The sequence below is a fragment of the Leucopleurus acutus genome (genome assembly GCF_964270905.1).
Source record: "Leucopleurus acutus genome assembly, chromosome: 12".
Classification (NCBI taxonomy): Eukaryota; Metazoa; Chordata; class Mammalia; order Artiodactyla; family Delphinidae; genus Leucopleurus; species Leucopleurus acutus.
The window spans coordinates 12085026-12105833 of record NC_139154.1 but is presented as its reverse complement, the minus strand read 5'-3'; the positions used below and the strand labels follow the sequence as shown (position 1 = coordinate 12105833).

General features: G+C 48.4%; 1 protein-coding gene across 7 annotated transcripts in view; it reads right to left on the bottom strand.

Moving 5' to 3' along the window:
* Nucleotides 1-619: 619 nt before the first annotated feature.
* ELMOD3 (ELMO domain containing 3) overlaps nucleotides 620-20808 on the bottom strand; it is a 28332-nt gene continuing 8143 nt past the window's right edge. For 5 of the 7 annotated variants that reach the window (XM_082851902.1, XM_082851906.1, XM_082851903.1 and 2 more), the window contains 8 exons: nucleotides 17770-17838; nucleotides 16715-16806; nucleotides 15228-15351; nucleotides 14872-14994; nucleotides 12093-12223; nucleotides 2367-2443; nucleotides 1971-2098; nucleotides 620-1525 (listed from right to left, as the gene is read on the bottom strand). In XM_082851902.1, the coding sequence (XP_082708028.1) occupies nucleotides 1323-1525; nucleotides 1971-2098; nucleotides 2367-2443; nucleotides 12093-12223; nucleotides 14872-14994; nucleotides 15228-15351; nucleotides 16715-16806; nucleotides 17770-17838 (947 nt within the window). In that variant the 3' untranslated portion in view covers nucleotides 620-1322. Of the gene's footprint in view, nucleotides 1526-1970; nucleotides 2099-2366; nucleotides 2444-12092; nucleotides 12224-14871; nucleotides 14995-15227; nucleotides 15352-16714; nucleotides 16807-17769; nucleotides 17839-18294; nucleotides 18410-20808 lie in introns of those variants that run through there. The other 2 variants (XM_082851908.1, XM_082851905.1) reach the window with 2 other exon arrangements.

Below are 20808 nucleotides of genomic sequence, written 5' to 3'. Positions count from 1 at the left end.
GTCCACTACCAGCCCCGCCCTTGAGGCAGCCTGCTGACAGGAGCCCCTTGCATACTTGGGTGGCCATCTGTCATCTCCACCTCTGTGATGGGCCTCCCCCTGCATGGGGCGGACTTGGAGAGGCCTGCGGGGCTGGACAGTTGTCTTCCGTGACTCCACTTGAGGGAGGTCAGAGGACGGGAGAGCAGCCTAGTGGGGCTCTCACCTGCCCCCGTTCCCCAGCGCCAAAGCCCTGGAGGCCCTTTTGTGAGTGAAGCGACAACAGCTAGCTTCCCCAGAAGCAAATATAGGACAAACACCAGCCAACTTTAACAAGAGCCAGGGCCGCCTTGCCCACTGGTTAGAGCATGCAGAGACTCTGGGTCTGTAAGTGCAGCAGGGTGAGGCTGGACAGTGTATGAACTTGGCGGGAGTGTGGCCAGGGCACAGCAGCCTCTCCTGGGCCCATGACCAGCACCAGAGACAACCAGGACGTCACCCGGCCGAGTGCCTGGCTCTAAAGGGGACCCTGGGATAACAGGGCCACAGGAAGGCACAAAGCTTGTCTGGAAGGAAAACACTTGAGACTCTTAACCCAGAAGAATTCTTTTATTTAAAAACTGCTGGTACGTGAATTTCCTCCTTCCTTCGCCCAGGCCAGAGAACCATCCCTGATGGGACCTGCACAGCCTCCACGGGGGTAGCCCAGCTGGTGGGCGGTTAGGATGGGCGGCAGCAGACACCCAGCCCAGTGCCTGGCTCTGTGTCACAAGCAGTGGGAAGGAGGGATGGGGAGAGGTGAGGGTGGGATAAGTGCAAGGCCAGAGACCTCAGGGGATGGAGAGGAAGGCAGGCCCGTGTGCACTCTCTGGTTCATGCTGCCCCCTGTCAGCTGCTGCCACCGATACCATCTCCCTTCACATTCTAACTGCTCAGCCCATGTCTGGTCCCTGTCCCGTGGACCCGAGGCCTGAAAGCCCCGCTGCCAGGAGTCAGAACTCCGGCACCTCTCCTCGGGAATACCTTTGATGTAGGGCTGTGTGGAACACCCAGACGGGGTCTCCCACCTCATGATCTGTCACTGAAATGACCTGGAACCCAACTCTGGAAGCTGTAGCCCAACTAAGATTGTGGCAAAGTTTTCCTTGCTCTGGAGGCAGTTCTGCGGGGAGTGGGTCAAATTTAACAGCCCCTAATGCCTCATGCAGGTGAGGGTCCTTGGCTCCCCAAACAGGCTTCCTACATCCCTTCTGCTAGGACCGCAAGGGGCAGAACGGCGCCAGGGTACACCCTCCGAAAGCCCTTTCAAGGCTTTTGATCCGGTGGCCGCTCACTGGGGTTGGTCAGATCAGCCATGTGCCTTCAGAGGAGTGTGGTGGCAGGTCACACACTCCTGTGAAAGTGAGATCCTTGGAGGGAGCGGCTTGTGGCCCAGCACACTTCCGCGCCCCCAACAGGGAGGCCTGTCCCTTTGACACTCCAGCCAAGTAGATCTCCAGGGTCTTGAGCAGCCGTCTGGGGCTCTTCTTGGCCAACACCTCCAAGTCTGGAACAGAGAGGATTGGGGAGCAGAAGGCTTGTGGGGGCTGTGGAATGCACAACCCAGAGGCTCCGGAGAGGAGGGTGAACGAGTCGTCTAAGATGGAGAGCTCACCAGAGAGGGAGACCCAGGGACCACACACTCTACCCTGTCCAGGACAGTCTCAACTTTGAATAGCCAGTCCAACTGTTGGGCCCAGCTTTTGATTCAGAAAATATAGTCACCGGATGTACAGGGCCAGGAAGGGAGAAGAGTGGCGGCGGAGGAAGGAGAGTGGCAGGCTCTTGAGGGTGGGATTGGAGGCCCGGGGAAGCTGGAACTTGAGAAGCCGTGAATGGGGGGCGGGGGGAAAGGAAGGCACCCCAAACCAGTCCAGCAACCACCCTGGGGTCCCTGAACCCGGGGGCGCCAGGAGTGCAGGAGCTAGGCCTCCCCAGAAGAGCGAGCACACCTCTGAGGACAAAGCCCGAGTCAGAGATGGTCTTGTGCTGCGTCCTCCAGACGTGCGCGAGGCGGAGGAAAGTGGCGGCGTAGAAGCTGTTCACCACCGGGACCACCTTCTGCTGCCGGTTACACTCCCTGCAGGACGAGGGAGGTCACCTGCTCAGCAGTGGACAGAGGCTGACACCTGGGGGCCCTCCTGCCCTGTCCCCAAGGAGCCTTCACATCTGAGGTCAGGGTTGGGGAGGAGAGATGGGCTGTGAGGCTGGTGCACGGGGATCTCTCCAGGTACCCCAGAACCAGCAGGTGAGGGAGAGCTGGGAGGATGAGGCACAGGGGGTGGGGGGTGGGAGGGAACCAGGCTCTGCTGGCCGGGGAGGGCAGGGTGACCAGCGTGGGGACTCACCTGGAGAGACATCCCTCCCTTAAGGCCTGGATGGTGATGCGGGTGATGTTCACGGACATCAAACAGAAGGGGAATTGCTGGAATGGAGTGGGTACTGGGTCAGTGGCAATCTAGGCTCTCACCTTCTGTGCTTCCCGTCACCCACAACCCGACCTGGCCCGCAGGAGATAACAATCACAGCCAGAGGCAAGCAGCTGGTATTACTGATGCTTACATTTAATGTTCACAATAATCTTCCCATTTTACAGAGGAGGAAACTGAGGGTCAGTGACCTTAAATAACTTTCCTAAGGTGTTGGAACCAAGACTCCTACTGAGGTCGATTCACTCCGAAGCTGGTGCACAAACCCCTGTGCTAGTTCTCCAGCCTCTTCAACATCCGATGCATCAGCTTTCCTTGGCCTTCACCAGGCCCGCCCCGTGTGCTGCCTGTGGACCACATCACCCCCTGGGGTTGGATGGACACAAGAGGAGTGAGGCTCAGTTATCTAACCAATTCTATAGGTTCTTAAAATCTCTTCTCCCCTTCTCTGGGCTTCTGGTTATTTGCTCATAAGCTCTTCACCCAAAAGCAGACAGAGAAGGTACAAGTAAGTAGAAAGTCAGCATTGACTTAGGGCGCACCCCATCTCTTAGTAACGCAGAAGCCTGAGAATGGGCTGTGCAGGTCCCACTCCCGAGCGGGGCAGACTGGGTCCAGCAGGGCTGCTTTACCAGGAAGGGCCTCCAAATTCCCTATAGCATCCACCTGAATGCTTTCTTTTTGGAGGGGCCAGTTCCTTCCTATTCTTTAACAACAAAAACCCAAGCAAATGAAAAGAGGCTTTCCCCAGGGGATCTGCAAATACTGCATGTTAGTTTCCGCTCTTGAACCCACACAAGGACATCGGCTGAGAGAGACACATAGACCAGTGCGTTCCTTAGCTTAGAACAAGAGCCAAAGTCTATTTATCCCATCTGCTTCCCTTGAGAAGAAAAATCCGTTACATTGTGATGGAGAACTGTGCTGTCCAGTACTATAGCAACTAGCCAGGTGTAGCTATTTAAATTTTAATTAATTGAAAATTAAGTAAAATTAGAAATTCAACTCCTTAGTCATACCAGCCGTATTTCCTGTGCTCTATAGCCACTCTTGCTTAAGAGCTGCTACACCGGACAGTGCAGATAGAGAACATTTCCTTCACTGCAAAAAGTTCCAGTGGCCAGCACTGAACTGTAGAAGGTCTTCTGGCTCCACAGGGATTTTTCTCAGGGCCTTCCATGACACCTGGATTCCAGGTCTTGGCCTGGCCACCTGCCAGCTGTGTATACTTAGGAAGGCCACCCGAACTCTGTGAGACTCGGCTCTCCCGTCTCTCAAAACCAAAAAGGAAATAAATTTTAAGTGCTGTGCAGAAAAGAGTGAACACATCTGAAGAACCTAGGGGCAGGACAGGAATAAAGACGCTGACATAGAGAATGGACTTGAGGACACGGGGAGGCGGAAGGGTAAGGTGGGACGAAGTGAGAGAGTGGCATGGACGTATGTACACTACCACATGTAAAATAGCTAGTGGGAAGCAGCCGCATAGCACAGGGAGATCACCTTGGTGCTTTGTGACCAGACGGGTGGGATAGGGAGGGTGAGAGGGAGATGCAAGAGGGAGGAGATATGGGGATATATGTATATGTATAGCTGATTCACCTTGTTATAAAGCAGAAACTAACACACCATTGTAAAGCAATTATACTCCAATAAAGATGTTAAAAAAAAAAAGTGAACACAGCAGGCCTGAGATTGCCATCCTTAGAAAAGCCTGCTTATAAGGCTGGCATCTGGGAACCTGGATTTTGAGAGGGTTCCCACCATCCCCTCAGGCTGACTATTGTACCCAAACTGTGCAAACCATACGGTTTATGCTGAACACCTGCCTTCGCCCTGATTCTGGAATTTTGGTAAGTGCTAGACAGATGGTGCTGCGTGACCAGCCCCCAGTAAAAACCTCGGACACTGAATCTCTGATGAGCCCCCTGGTTGGCAACATTCCACGTGTTACGCAATTCGATGCTGGAGGAATTAAGTGCGTCCCGTGTGACTCTACTGGGAGAGGACTCCTGGAAGCCCGCACCTGGTTTCCTATGGATGTTGTCCATGCACTTCTTCCCTTTGCTGATTTTGCTTTTGCTGCAGTAAATCACAGCTGAGAGTACAACTATACACCAAATCCTGGGAGTCCTCCCAGTGGTCCTGGGGACCCCCACACAAGGGCCATGTTCAGTGGAGTCAATTCGCTAATCCTTACAAAAACTCCCCAGGGTAGCTTTTATTTTATTTTATTTATTTATTTTTTATTCTTTTTTTTGCGGTACGCGGGCCTCTCACTGTTGTGGCCTCTCCCGCTGCGGAGCACAGGCTCCGGACGCGCAGGCTCAGCGGCCATGGCTCACGGGCCCAGCCGCTCCGCGGCATGTGGGATCTTCCCGGACCGGGGCACAAACCCATGTCCCCTGTATCGGCAGGCGGACTCTCAACCACTGCGCCACCAGGGTAGCTTTTATTATCCACAGTCTACATTTTCTATTATCCCACAACCTACCTCACAGAGCTGCTCTAAGGAGTAATTTAGATCACATGTGCAAAATGCTAAGTGCAGCACTGGCCTGAGGAGGTGCTAACAAACATTCATAATTATTATCTGCGCCTCAGTGGGTAGCTGAGGTCAGCAGCAATGCATCTCTACCTTGGGGTATTGCCTATTTAATTATAATATTTGTATAATATCATCCCTTCCCTTGCTTTCTTTCAGTCTAAAAATAAATATGGGAACAAGAACATGGTAGCAACATAATTAACAGAGGATCCGAACTTAGTGTTCATTCATTCGCAGGAATATTTTTATAAAAGCCTGCTTACTAAAAAGCAGTGAAAACTGGAATTCAGATAGAAATATCTCCTTTCCTTCATCCCCCCAGGTGACTCTGAGGCGGGCTGCTGGCTGTAAGGAGCCCACGGCTGGGCGAGTTGTCAGGTGATGGGGGTCCTCGCCCCAGCTTCACCACTTAGTAGCTGCCCGGTTTTGTATATGCCCAGGAGTGGGATTGCTGGGTCATACGGTAATTCTATTTTTAGTTTTTTAAGGAACCTCCATACTGTTCTCCACAGTGGCTGTATCAATTTACATTCCCACCAACAGGGCAAGAGGGTTCCTTTTTCTCCACACCCTCTCCAGCATTCGTTGTTTGTAGATTTTCTCATGATGCCCATTCTAACTGGTGTGAGGTGACACCTCAGTGTAGTTTTGATTTGCATTTCTCTAATAACTGGTGATGCTGAGCAGCTCTTCGTGTGCCTCTTGGCCATCTGTATGTCTTCTTTGGAGAAATGGCTATTTAGGTCTTCTGCCCATTTTTTGATTGGGTTGTTTTTTTAATATTGAGCTGCATGAGCTGTTTATATATTTTGGAGATTAATCCTTTGTCCATTGATTTGTTTGCAAATATTTTCTCCCATTCTGAAGGTTGTCTTTTCATTTTGTTTGTAGTTTCCTTTGCTTGGCAAAAGCTGGTAAGTTTCATTAGGTCCCATTTGTTTACTTTTTTTTTATTTCCATTACTCTAGGAGGTGGATCGAAAAAAATCTTGCTGTGATTTATGTCAGACAGTGTTCTTCCTATGTTTTCCTCTAAGAGTTTTATAGTGTCCAGTCTTACATTTAGGTCTCTAATCCATTTTGAGTTTCTTTTTGTGTATGGTGTTAGGGTGTGTTCTAATTTCATTCTTTTACATGTAGCTGTCCAGTTTTCCCAGCACCACTTATTGAAGAGACTGTCTATTCTCCATTGTATATCCTTGCCTCCTTTGTCATAGATTACTTGACCATAGGTGCGTGCGTTTATCTCTGGGCTTTCTATCCTGTTCCACTGATCTATATTTCTGTTTTTGTGCCCATTCCATATTGTCTTGATTATTGTAGCTTTGTAGTATAGTCTGAAGTCAGGGAGTCTGATTCCTCCAGCTCTGTTTATTTCTCTCAAGACTGCTTTGGCTATTCGGGGTCTTTTGTGTCTCCATACAAATTTTAAGATTTTTTGTTCTAGTTCTGTAAAAAATGCCATTGGTAATTTGATAGGGATTGCATTGAATCTGTACATTGCTTTGGGTAGCACAGTCATTTTCACAATAGTGATTCTTCCAATCCAAGAACATGGTATATCTCTCCATCTGTTTGTATCATCTTTAATTTCTTTCATCAGTGTCTTATAGTTTTCTGCATACAGGTCTTTTTGTCTCCCTAGGTAGGTTTATTCCTAGGTATTTTATTCTTTTTGTTACAATGGTAAATGGGAGTGTTTCCTTAATTTCTCTTTCAGATTTCTCATCATTAGTGTATAGGAATGCAAGAGATTTCTGTGCATTAATTTTGCATCCTGCAACTTTACCAAATTCATTGATTGGCTCTAGTAGTTTTCTGGGGCATCTTTAGGATTCTCTATGTATAGTATCATGTCATCTGCAAACAGTGACAGCTTTACTTCTTCTTTTGCAATTTGTATTCCTTTTATTTCTTTTTCTTCTCTGATTGCCATGGCTAGGACTTCCAAAACTATTTTGAATAATAGTGGCAAAAGTGGGCATCCTTGTCTTGCTCCTGATCTCAGAGGAAATGCTTTCAGGTTTTCACCATTGAGAATGATGTTTGCTGTGGGTTTGTTGTATATGGCCTTTATTATGTTGAGGTAGGTTCCCTGTATGCCCACTTTATGGAGAGCTTTTATCATAAATGGGTGTTGAATTTTGTCAAAAGCTTTTTCTGCATCTACTGAGATGATCATATGGTTTTTCTCCTTCAATTTGTTAATATGGTGTATCACACTGATTGATTTGCATATATTGAAGAATCCTTGCATCCCTGGGATAAATCCCACTTGATCATGGTGTATGATCCTTCTAATGTGTTGTTGGATTCTGTTTGCTAGCATTTTGTTGAGGATCTTTTCATCTATATTCATCAGCGATATTGGTCTGTAGTATCTTCATGTTCCTTCGCCAGGAAATGAAGACTTACAAGGATCATCTCTGCCCTACCTTTACGCAGGCTTGTCATGTTGATGGGATGAAATAACAGACGGAAATTGCAAGGAAAGCTATACAAATTGTTGTCTGTTTGTAACTACTGTTGTGAGGGGCTTCCTTTCCTGCCAGCAATCAGCCAGATGCGGCCTGCGTCTCGGCATCTGAACTGTAGCACTCCTCCTCCTCAGGACAGTGTGGGCCATGCACTTCCATGGAGTCCTGGGTTCCCCCAGCATCTGTACTTTCTGGCCAATTCCCCTTTAGTAGGATGTACCACAGGTACCTGAGACCTCAGCTCTCTCCTTAGAAAAGAGACAGGACTGGCTTCTGGCAGGTCTGAGTCCCCCAACTGTTACTCTGGTCTCCTACGTGCCTCCTGGAAAACTGTATATTCAAGATCCATAAGGGCTTGAGGTGAAGTTTTCCTTTAAACTTTGGAGTTACTTAAGAGTTCAAGGAATCATAAAGCCGGAAGGGACCTTAGAATCTTTTAGGCCAAATCTCTTATTTCATAAAACAGCAAAGGGAGGCCCAGAGAGGCTAGGTGACTTGCCTCAAATCATAGCTAAGTAATGGTACTGCAGATGGAACTAGGATCTAGCTTCCTGACACCTACACCAGCCCTCTTATTTTATTATTTTAAGCTGCTATTCCTTCTTATTGTCTGACATGCATGTTGTGGAGTAAGTATAAATCCACAATAAATTCCACAGAGGCCAGCAGGTGAAGGGATGAGAAACAGATTGGTCGAAGTGGCCAGGCTGGTCTGGACCCAGATCAAGTACCCAGGGCTTCCTCTCTCGTCTTGCTCTTCCCTCTGCCTGGGACATTCCTCCCTCAGATATCCAATGACCTACCCCCTCACCTCAGTCAAGCCTGTCCTTGAAAACGAATGAGGGATGCTGAATTGGCACTAACCCTCTACCCTGGCTTCCATATTTCTGCAGGAAGATCTTACAAGACAGCCTTCAAAAACCACAAGAAGGGAGGCACTGAGGTCAGAGATGATTTCTAGGAAATACTCATTAGCTGGGGGACCTTGGGCAAGCCATTTCCCCTCTCTGGGTCTTCACTGTCTCTACAACAAGGGGCTGGCCCAGTGACTGCTAAGATATGCCTCAACCTCTGGGCCTCCTATAACAAAGCAGCATCACTACAAGAGACTGCACTGTTTCACAGGCTAACTGGTCCGGTTCTCAAACCTGACCCAGACATTACCTCCCCGCATCGTGAAGAGCACAGAATACGCCCACATTCTCAACTCATGGGTCCTGATATACCTCAAGACCAGATCCTCACGAGGTCCCCTCTTGCCTCCTCCAGTGTCTCCTGGAAGAGATGGGCGTACGTGAAACCGTCAGGTTTAATGGGTACTCTTCCTCAAAAGATAACAGAGATATGCAGTGAACGAAATGCCCAGGTGGCATTTCTGCCCAGGTGGCGGGAACTGTGTGACTATTTGTTTTGTAGTCAAGAAGTTTTAGATTCAAAATGGATCCATCTTACCTTACAACGGCTGTGTGTATATGTGTGGATGTATGTGTTGTGTCTGTGTGTGCAGGCGCAAGCGCAGATATGATTTTGAAAACACCACATATATTTACGTATGCATGTATTATCTATAAGATGTATATAAAATGTATTTTTGCTCACAGAAATCAAAAGTTACTTTGATAACTAACACTCCTTGAATGACTAATGTGCTTAGCACTTTACACGGTTTTTCTCCAACTCAGAATAAGTCTACGGAGTTGGGATTATTTTCTCATGTTACAAAGCAAGAAGCTGAGGTTCTGAGAATTAACTAATATGACCAACAACACAGTTACTGGAACAGTCTGTTTTTGCAGTGCAGGCCGGCCTGACTCCAGCTTGAAGACAAAATGATCTGAAGAAAATGCTGCAGGTCTGACCTTCAGCCACTCATTCTCAGCTCCTCTCCCTCAGGCAGCATCACACCCCCCTTCCTGTTCTCTGTGAAGTGCTGCTGGGGCCTGGGCAGGTCTGCTCACCACTGGAGACCACTCCTTTCAGAGTCAGGAGGGAATCAGTGACACATACATATTTTCCAAGCTCTGGACACTGAGAGGGCCTAGAAGCAGTGAGATCCTAATACCAGTGAGAACACCCAGCACTCAGATCTTGGTTTCCAAATATCATTCTCCAACTAAAGAACAAGAGCTCTTTGGAGAAGTGGTTGATCTCAGGGCTGGGAATCATTCAGGGAAAATACAAGAGCCTAGAGCATCTTTAGGGTCCAGAAAGTAGAAAAGTGCTCAAAAAAGGACAGGGCATGGTGAAAGGGCACAGGTACCACCTGAAAGAGCTTTTTCTTTTTTAGATGTAAAACAAAAAAATTGGTCGACATGGGAACAATTTTAGCAACAAAATAAATAATAAAAGTGTTGGGTTATATCCCATAGAATAAAATAAAAATCTGAGTCCATGTGGATATAAAAAGTACCTGAATCAATAAATAGCAAAGACCATTCTTTCTTACAGAAGAATTCCAATTAATAAATTTAAAAATTAATAAATGTAGGAGGAATGAGGGAAACAAAATCACTATTAGAACCAAGTTTGAGGAAAAACAGGATATTTGCATAGCTTCAAAGTCTCTTCCGCCAAGACAGTGATTAATTACAAAGGGAAAAATAGTAACTTTACAGCGTAGAAACCTGGCTGATATCCCCTTAACCATGTGCCCAAGGTTAACTTCACCAGTAATAAGACGTGTTGACATGGGTGCTCCTGACATGAGGTATATCACTTCCGTAGTTGTCAAAAACGCATAACCTGGGGCTTCCCTGGTGGCACGGTGGTTAAGAATCGCCTGCAGGGGACACGGGTTCAAGCCCTGGTCCAGGAAGATCCCACATGCTGCGGAGCAACTAAGCCCATGCACCACAGCTACTGAGCCTGTGCTCTAGAGCCCGTGCGCCACAACTGCTGAGCCTACGTGTCACAACTACTGAAGCCTGTGCGCCTAGAGCCCGTGTTCCACAACAAGTGAAGCCACTGCAGTGAGAAGCCCGCGCACCACAAGGAAGAGTAGCCCTCACTCGCTGCTACTAGCGAAAGCCTGCGTGCAGCAACGAAGACCTAACGCAGCCAAAAATAAATAAATAAATAAGTAAATTTATGAAACAAACAAACGCATAACCTCAGTCTAAAATTTATATGGCAGATGGAACCACCCCCACCCTTGCTCTTTCTTTTCCATTTCAGTTGGTGGCCACTCTGTCTTTCCAGCTGCTCAGGCTAAAAATCACCATTGATGCCTCTTTTTCTTACACCTGTACCCAATCCATTCGAAAAATATGCTGGCTCTATTCTCTACAGCCCATACGCTCAAGATTCTACATCCAGAATCGGATCACTTCACAACGCCTCCTCTGAAAATACCCTGGTCCAGATCACCATCATCTCTAACTTGATTACAAAAGCCCTCACCAGAGACTACTCTCAACCCAACGGCTGGTAGGATCCATTTAAGAATGTAAGTTGGATCGTGTCACTCCAGGCTGTTCAAAACCCTCATGTGACTCAGAGTAAAAGCAAACATCCTCATCATAGCCTACCGGGCCCGACACCGTCTGCTCCCCATTACCCCATCACCTCCTTCCTACTGCCCTCCCTGCCCCTTCTGCTCCAGCTGGCCTCCCTGCCATTCCTGCACATGCCAGACATACACCTCCTTTGGGACGTTTGCTCTAGCTGCCCGCTCTGTGCGGAATGCTCTTCCTCCAAATACAAGCTTGGCTAACATCCTCACCTCCTTCAAGGCTTGGTTTAAGTCTCACCCTCTCGTGAGAGCTACCCTAATACCCCATAAAACTGTAATCCTCCCACATTCTCCTAACCTTGCCTACGTAGCACTTACCACCTTTAACACACTCTATAATTTATTTATGTATTAGGCTTACTGTCTTGTCCTCTCTGCTAGAAGGATCTTTGTCTGTTTTGCTCACTGATGTTTCCCAAACACCAAGAACAATAACTAGCACAGGGAATCCTAAATAAATACCTGTTTAGTACATGAATGAATTCCAGGCCCCATGAATCTGGGATAGATGAATGGCAGGAAACAGGTCAAGTATGTTTTCTAAACAGAGGGACCACCACCTTTTACTACAGGGGAAAACCATCAAACCAACCCTGGAGAGCAGGCCTGGACAGAACCTGAGGGCGACAGGAGCCACTTCTGGCCTTTCAGCAAGTCCATGTGTTACCTGACACTTCGAGGCAAACCTTCTTCTCTGGGCAAATAAAGGCTGACCCCCCTCCTCCAGGGTCAGGAGAACCTGCCACTACTGGGAGGGCAGTGAGCTGAGACGCTGGTACCACAGTTGTGTCTAGCGCTTTTGTACATTACCTCATTTAATTTTCCCAACTATCCAGCTGACGTTTCCAAGATTTCCTCTTTATGGATGAGGAAACCAAGGCCCTGAAGGGTTGAGGCACTTGCTTGAGACACACACTAATGAGTGCTGGAGCTCAGATTCCAGCCAGGTCAGGGTGACAGGGATACCCATGCCCGGTTTGCCTCAGCTGTCCTGAGGGCCCTCAGCAATTGGAGATCTACCTGCGAAGCTGTCATGGTTACTCAGGAGAGCCCTGTGCCCAGGTCCTAGCCCCTACAGCCCTCTCTGCTGGCTTCCCACCAAAGCCCCACCTGGATATGGTGACGAGACAGGCGGAAGATCTCCTGGGCCATCAGCAAGGTCTTTGAGTCCATCACCAGGTACAGGAGATGCAGGAGGGCAAGGAAGCCTGCTCCTCTCAAGTCTGTGGCTGGATTTGTTCCTAAAACAAAAACCAAGAGGAAATTCAGGGTGCTTAATGAAATCCCTGCTCTGTGAGATTCAATGACTTGGTTACCTTGATCACTGCCCAAGTGGAGAGCCTAGACTTCCCCTGCCTGACTGTAACAAGGCAGTCAAAGAAGCGGGGAGCTGGGACCTTTATCCTTCTCTAGTGCTAAGGAGCCCACCACACCCTTCGTGACATCAGTGGAGGCTACATGGGAACAGCAATGAGGCACCCCTGCCCCACCCAGCCAGTGGTATTAGTGGAGGTCAGGTGGGATACCTGGATTTCTATCCCCACCTGGCAGTAATGAGGTGACATCACCCTTCCCCCACCGCCCAGTGTCAGAGGAGGCCTGCTAAAATAGCAGATTGAAAGATGATCAACACTGTCATTACATAATACCCACAATATCTAGGACACAATGAAAAATCACTTATTACACCAAGAACTAGGAAAACCTCAATTTGAATAAGAAAAGACAATCAACGGATAGCAACACTGAGATCACACATATGTTGGAATTACCTGATAAGGAAGGAATTTATAGCAGCTGTCCTAGGCAGAATAACTGGCACCTCCAGAGATAGCCACGTCCTAATCCCCAGAACCTACAAGTACGTTCTGTTGCACAGCAAGGGGGAATCAAGGTTGCAGTTAGAACGGAGGTTGCTAATCAGGACAGGGAGGTTATCCTGGATTATCTGGCTGGGCCCAATGTAGTCAGAAGAATCCTTAAAAGTGAGAGAGGGAGGTAGAAGCACAGAGTCAGAAAGAGAGATGTGAGGACAGAATCAGCTCAGAGAGATGCTGCGTTCCTGGCTCTGAAGGAGGAGGCACGTGGGTGGACTCGAGAAGGTGGAAAAGGCACAGAAATAGATTTCCTCCCAGAGCCTCCAAAAAGGAATGCAGCCCTGCTGCCACCTTGATCTTGCCCCAGTGAGACTGTGTCAGACTTCTGAACTACAGAACTAGAAGATAATAAGTCTGTGTTGATTGAAGCCACTAAATTTGTGGTAATTTTCTGCAGCAACAATGGGAAGCTACTATAGCAGCTATCATAAAAATGCCTTTGATAAGCAATTACAAACATGTGAAAAAAATGAAAAAACAGAAAGTCTCAGTAAAGACATATCAGATGTAAAGAACCAAACAGAAACTTCAGAAAAATATAATACCTAAAATTAAAAACTCACTGGATGGGCTCAACAGCAGAATAGAGACCAAAGAGGAAAGAACCAGTGAACTTGAAGATGGAACAATATAAACTGCCCAATCTGATCAATAGAGAGAAAAAACAAAACAAAATAAACAGAGCCTTGAAGACCTCTGAGCTATACAGATATCCCCCTAAAATGAACAGAGCCTCTGGGACCTGTGGAACAGTAACAGAAGATCTAGCATCTGTGTCATCAGAGTTGTACAAGGGAGGAGAAAGAGCAGGGCTGAAAAAAGTACTCAAAGTAATAATGGCTGAAATTTTACCAAATTTGCCAAAGACATAAACCTACAGATTCAAGAAGCTGAGCAAACCCTTAATAAGATAAGCCCAAAGAAATCCCCACTAAGACATATCAGAGTCAAACTCCTGCAAACAAAAGAAAAAAAACAAACAAAAGAGATCTTGAAAGCAGAGAGAGAAACAACTTCTTATCTAACAAGGAGGAATAATTCAAGTGACAGCAGATTTCTCATCAGAAACCATGGAGGCCAAAAGGAAGTAGCACATTTATTTTCAAGCGCTGAAAGAAAAGACCTGTCAACCTGGAATTCTACATTCAGAGAAATTATCCTTCAGGAGTGAAGGGGAAATCAAGACATTCTCAGATGAAGGAAAGCTAAAGAATCTATTGCCAGCAGACCTACTTTAGAAAATGGCTAAAGGAAGTTCCTGAAACAGAAAGGAAGTGATAAAAGAAGGAATCTTAGAATATCAGAAGAAAGAACAATAGAGAGAGTAAACATATGGGTAAATACAACAGACCTTGCTTCTCCTCTTGAGTTATTTTAATTAATGGTTGAAACAAAAATCATAACACTGATGTCATTCTCAATGTACACAGAGGGACTATTTAGGACAATTATATTATAGATGAAGGAAGGTAAAGGGACTTAAACACATTGTCAGTACCAACAGAGCACCAATTAATTATGAGGATATAAAGTTTCCTTTTTAAATTAAGATATTTTCCTATTCTATACAAATGTAATTTGATATGATTTTGAAAAAATAGTACAGTCCCAAAACAGGTGAAATCATTTTGTTTCACTCAAAAAAATGAAATAATATAAAAAAAAATTGTCATCGATAGTAAAAGAAAAGAATAAAAAGAAAACACTAGATTCTAAATCCTATCACTCCCATGCTTTCTATCTCACTTTCTATCTCACTTAGAGTAAATATTTTACACCCCGAGCGAACTATTCTCCTTCGCCACTTCAGCCACACTCCTTGCTATTTCTCAGAAAGAGGTACACACATTTCACCTCAGGGCCTTTGCATTTGCTGTACCCTCTTCCTGAAATGCTCTGCCCCAGATATCCTGTCTCATGGTGCTGACATGACAGGAAGAGGACTGTCTGGGTTCTCACGCTAGTCCTGGAATAAGGAGTCAGGGAGAAGATGAACCATTCCTCTCTCTTACCCTGAAAGCCCAGATCTTCCCAGTGGTCTCCGTGGAGGGCACAGTCAAACTTGGAGCCGGTCAGCTTCTTATAGATGGTCTGGAGGACTCGGCCATGCATTGGGTCTTGGCTATCCAGGCCACCTGCCCCAAAACACACCCATGCTCTGTTGGATTGGCCCTCACAGGAGGACTGAGTGCTTCCCAGAGAACGGTACAGCCCAGACAGACCTGGCCGGTGCTCCAGACACTCTGCTCTCCCCCCAGCATGGTAAATGCAGGAGCCCTGGCTTAGTCTCAGCAACCGGGTAGCAAACTGTGCTCTCTGCCGGACCGCTCACGCGGCGCCTGCCTTGTGGCAGCCCCCGTGCACTCACACTGAGCGATGGTCAGGACCAAGTCCCTTTCTTCACGGAGGCCCTGGTGGAGCTTGGGAGGCCCGAAGAGGCAGTGCCGGAGGGCAGCAAGCCCGGTCCTGCGGATCGTTGGCTGGATTCTTTTCTGGGGAGGAAGGTGCAGGCAATAGGCAGAGTGTTGTGATCATCTGCTTTAATGAACTTACCATCAGGCTCAGTACAGGACCGGTCTTGCAGAAAGGAGTGGTTCTCCCACTAACTGGCTGGCCTCTGGGCCAGGGAAATGGGGCAGAAGCTGTGAAGCATCTGCGAATCTCTGGAGACAGGCTCTTCCAGCTCGTAGGCTCTTTGTAAGTAGAGAGAGATGTCCCCAAGCATAGGCGTTATCATCCGATTGTCTACATTTGGTCCTCTGGGCTTTTCCAGAAATAGCTATGTCACTGACTACCAAGGAAGCTAGAGGTGGCTGGCTATGGGGGCTGGCATCTCACAGATGCCAGGCCAAGTTTCCCAGCAGGGCTGCTTCTACCCTTTGTATGTCTGTCTTTGTCTCTCTGTAAAGGACATAAATATAAAGTCTAACAGCTCTCTCAACTTCCAAGATAAGACAGTCAGTGGGGGGGGACTTCTCTGGCAGTCCAGTGGTTAGGATTGCACGCTTGCAATGCAAGGGGTGCTCGTTCAATCCCTGGTCGGGGAACTAAGATCCCGCATGCCATGTGGCACGGCCAAACCAACAAACAAAAAAACAGGCAGTGGGCACTTTTTTGGAGCAGGATACCCCTGAGGGGAGCTGGCGCCTTCTGTCCACACCACAGCAGCAGTGCCTAAACCAGCTCCTGCCGACCTCTCCTTGTTCACAGCCACTGCCGCAGGGCTTAGGATACTCTGATTTCGGCAGCCTCTGGATCTCTGGGTCCTACAAACCAATCCGATTCCTATCTTTTTAGCCTCTCTCCTTGAGCCAGGCTTTAGGTTGAAGATCTGAGATCACAGTTCTCTAAACTTACTACTGGTCACCAAGATTCCCCAGAAAGCTTGTCAGCTTTTACTCTCCTTCATACGCTTTCTTTTTCCAACCCCACATATTTTTTAAATTCCCAAATAACTTCTTGTTCGTCTAGGGGATGGAAGATTTTCCTGCGGTGGCAGTGAATTACTCAGCTCTCTGGACAGGCTGCCCTGCTTCCCCAAGGAACTCCCTAGCATCTGACTGCAGACCTCCCCATCCCTAGGAGGGGAAAGCAGGGAGCAGCTCCACGGGCCCCTATAAGACAGGGCCACTAGAGTTCTGGGGGCACAGTCCCTGAAAGGCCGCCGGGGCCCACATGACATGTGGGTCCTTGACCACTTGTGATCCTGCGCCCCAAGATTTCTTAGTCGAGACAGAGCCCTCGCCTGGAAAGTTCCATCTTGCTTGCCCAGTGCCCTATCCTGGTGGGGAAGAAACCTGGCTCCTGGGAAGAAAGTGCTTTGCTTGAGACCCCCAAACCTCCCTACTGTCATACCTTGAAGGAAGAGAGGTCCACGGTCTGGAAATGCTGGAGGGCCTCAATGAAAGAGATTAGCTGCCCAGGCTGGTCTGAGCTGGCCCGGCTCCCTGTGGCAAAAGGGAAGACACTCTGGCACTTGTAACAGTAGTCATTCTATCAGCAGACATTTACTGAGGGCCGCCGGTTGCCACCTCTAAGCCCAGCGCTGACTTTCAGCTGTAAACATCAGACACCTGCAGTTACAACCAAGCCTCCTCTGTCAAGGGGGTGGCGTTATCTGCTGGGCTGACTCCCTTTCGGACCCGGCTGTGCAGAGGCTGACTAGGCTATGCCCTGAAGTGAGTGGAGATAGATCTGCAGGGGCCCCTAATGTCTACTCACCTGTGAGCGGGGGCAGGTCACTGCCTGGAGGAGGTACCCACGCAGGAGCATGCTACAGGTTTGTTTAGGGCCCTTTCCCATCTTCTACTTTGCCCCTTCTCACGCCCTGGATACGAATGATCCCCTATCCAGCCTTCGTCACAGGGTACTGACTCATCAGTCTGCAATACAGGTGATGGCTGATACAGTCCACTCTAACATCTCTTCAGGAGCTCAAGTGGGGTTCAGGCTAGATTTGGGTCCCAGTTCTCCCCTCCCACAGCTCCATCCAAACCTCCTGAAAGGCACGAGAGACAGAGGCTTCCAGCAGATGGCTTCAGCCCCCAGTTCCAGGGACTTCCTTGTATAGTGAACAGCCTGCTCGACCTGACACAGGGGTCCTGGCTGCCTGCCTCCATCCTCTGCCTGACCTCATCACCCTGCAGACGTTGACCCTGACGAAGGTCCTCCCTGTCTTCTCTCACGGCTGGCAGCCCTCTCCCCAAGGCATTCATCCCCATTCCCTCCAGAGGTCGATGGCATCACCTCTGAACTGGGAAAAGAGGTTTTATCCTATGTCACGTATTGAAAACGAGAAGACCCAGGAATTCCGTATCCTAATCCCAGAGGCACAGAACATTAGCCGCACGGGTGGCTCGTGTGCTTAGCAGCAGCGGGCTGTGAGGAGGCAGCACCGTCCCTGCAGTTACCTGTCTCTGGCTGGATACTGTCCACAGCTTCCCATTCTTCTTGGGCTCGGAGCACCTCTGTATTCATAACTGCAATAGTGAGAAAAGGAGACCCTCTGAGATCTAGGTGTGTCCGGATTGCTGTCGTAGCCCCTGGCCTTCCCTGCCTGCCTTGGGCCTTGTTGCTACCCTCTGACATGCCAGAGTGAGCTTTCAAAAAGGCAGATCTGACGGCAGCCTGCTGCTCAGAACCCTCCAGGGCGTCTCCATAATTCTCAAGATGAAACCCCAACTCTTCACAATCGGGAGACTCCTTACCTCTCTGGCTCTGTCCTAGGGCATCCAGAAGTACCTGAAGTCTCTCAACACCCCCCTTGGGTGCCTCTGCACACCCCGCTCTCCCACCTTCAGTTCCAGCCCCTTCTAGCGCAGGTCCATCTCATCCTTCAGCCAATTCCGGTATCACCCTCACCTGGGCGCCTTCTTTAGCCTCTGTAATCTGCGTTAGGAGCTGCTCCATGAGAGACCCCGACACCCCATGCTTACCACCATGTTGCAAACTGTCTTGCCCACTGCACTGGGCGCCACAGGAAGGGAGGGTTCTGAGTGCCTGACACGTGACAGGTGCACACTGAATGTTTTTGTTGTTTGTTTGTTTGGTTTGTTTCTGGCCGTACCTCGCAGCATGCAGGATCTTAGCTCCCCAACCAGGGATCAAACCCGTGCCCCCTGCAGTGGAAGTGCAGAGTCCTAATCACTAGACTGCCAGGGAAGTCCCCACAATGAATGTGTGATGAATGAATGAAAGCACAACAAAAGCGAGGGAAACAGACGAAAAAAGCAGCAGGACAGGCGCTCTATAACCACCACACAGCCCTCTTCTCCACACCACAGCTGCCACTCTCTGGGCCAAACTGCTGGCAGCATGGCCCATCACTGGCTTTTCCCATTTGCTACGGAGGACACTGGCCAACAGTGGGCAGGATGGAGAGACCTCTGTTTGACACCCAAACTCGTGAGCCTTCTAGCCTGGGTGGTGAGAGCAGGTTAGGACAGCTCCCCTCTGCCTCGCAATCCGGGCTGAGGACGTTCACGTGACAGTGAACTGTTTTGTAAGTATACTTGCAAATTAAAGAAAAAGCTACCCCCAAATCAAAACACTAAAGGATAACGAGGACAAGGAGGCTGCTGGGGAGCCGGAGGGCTCAGCTGGCAAAGCACAGCGCAGAGCCAAACTGCTTGTCAACTTTCCATCTCTGTCCCTCACGAGCTGCGCTTCTTCGGGCAGGTCACTTAAGCATTGGTAATCACTCTTCCAACTGTTGTGAGGAGGACGTAACTCTTCGGATTCTAGGGGAGTGCGTGGCCCAAAGGCCACTCGCTCAATAAACATCAGCTAGTATCACTGACGCAGTTGTGGGCTCGGGTCTGGAAGGGATGTGGACGGTGGGAGCAGATGAGATGGGTCCGGGGTCCTGAATCCTGGACTTCTAGGACATTCAATCTTGCCAGCCCCAGCCCGGGGTAGCAGACTACACCAGGGCTTCCAAACTAGATAACTTCAACAGAATACAGAACACTCAACCTGGGACAGTGAAGAAAACAAAACTTACTTCCAGCATGCTGGACACGTTAGCACACAGAATGGGAGACGAAAAAGAGGGACAAAGTGGCTAAACAAGAAGAGCGGAGCAGCAGCCATGGATCTCATCACGACGCTGAGAAGCTCCCCACCCTTCACCCCTCATCCACATCCAGCTTCACTGACTTCATGACTTCAGATCATTATGAGCAACTCGATCACTCTTTCACCCCCCACACTTTCACCTGCAAACGAGTTAATCAAAGGTTGTGAGCCAGGAGCACAAACCTCACGGGCAAGGGTGTGGGAGCTTACTGTGACAACAAGGTAGTCAAGAGAAAGTCCGAGGTCTCAAGCAGCAACGCAATCTGGTGCCCAAACTGGAGACAAACATCCAACCCGTGTAAGAGCATCTCTCTCCTTTCCTGGTTCCTTTAGGACTCCCACCTCTGAAGATGATCCTGACATAAACACTATTTTTCCCCTAAACTGACAGAAGAACGAGGAGCCACAGCACGAATCTCCAGGACAACAAACCCAGGTCCCGTTAGTACGGCTCTTTATCGTTGTTCCTTTTGTCAACTGCCTCCTTTATTTAGGCCCTCTTCTACTTATCCACATAGTAAACGGCACAGCTGATCTAGTCGGCCTATTAGTTTAAATTAGCTGAGAGCAATCTGGGGAAAAAATTGTAGTTGTTTAGTATGATTAAGAATATCTGGGGCTTCCCTGGTGGTGCAGTGGTTGAGAGTCCGCCTGCCGATGCAGGGGACACGGGTTCGTGCCACGGTCCGGGAAGATCCCTACATGCCGCGGAGCGGCTGGGCCCGTGAGCCGTGACTGCTGAGCCTGCGCTCCGCAATGGGAGAGGCCACAACAGTGAGAGGCCCGTGTACCACAAAAAAAAAAAAAAAAGAACATCTGGCACATAAATGCCAGTTGCACTGAAATAGAAAATACTTTACCATTTAAGGCAACATCTCTAATAAATGTTAGGTTTGTCACCACATGGTAAAGACAAAATTCAATTAAAAGATACTTTACAGACCTCCATATAATTTTTCTACTTTGGAATATTTTTAACAGACCCCATATTCTTAGAGATTACATTTTCAGTTTACAGAACTTAAAGACAACAATGCACACCAACGAGCGCTCACTATGATTTACATTCTGTGTGCTAAGCGCTTTACACTATCTCATTTAATCCTTACACAACTCCTATCACACAGGTTCTGATATAATCCCTGTTTTATAGATGAGGAAAGTGAGAGTCAGAAAGATTAAGTTACTTGCTCAAGGTCATAGGGCTGATGGGTGAAAGAGGCAGGACTTAAGCCAGAGATATCTGACTCCAGAACTGGTTCTTCTGAATTGGTGAGTGTGCTTTTCTGTGTAATAAATTAGCAAGTGGAATGAGCTTTAAATATAGTATGGGAAGAGCCATGTCAAGCAGATAAAACAGGATAACTTTTCAA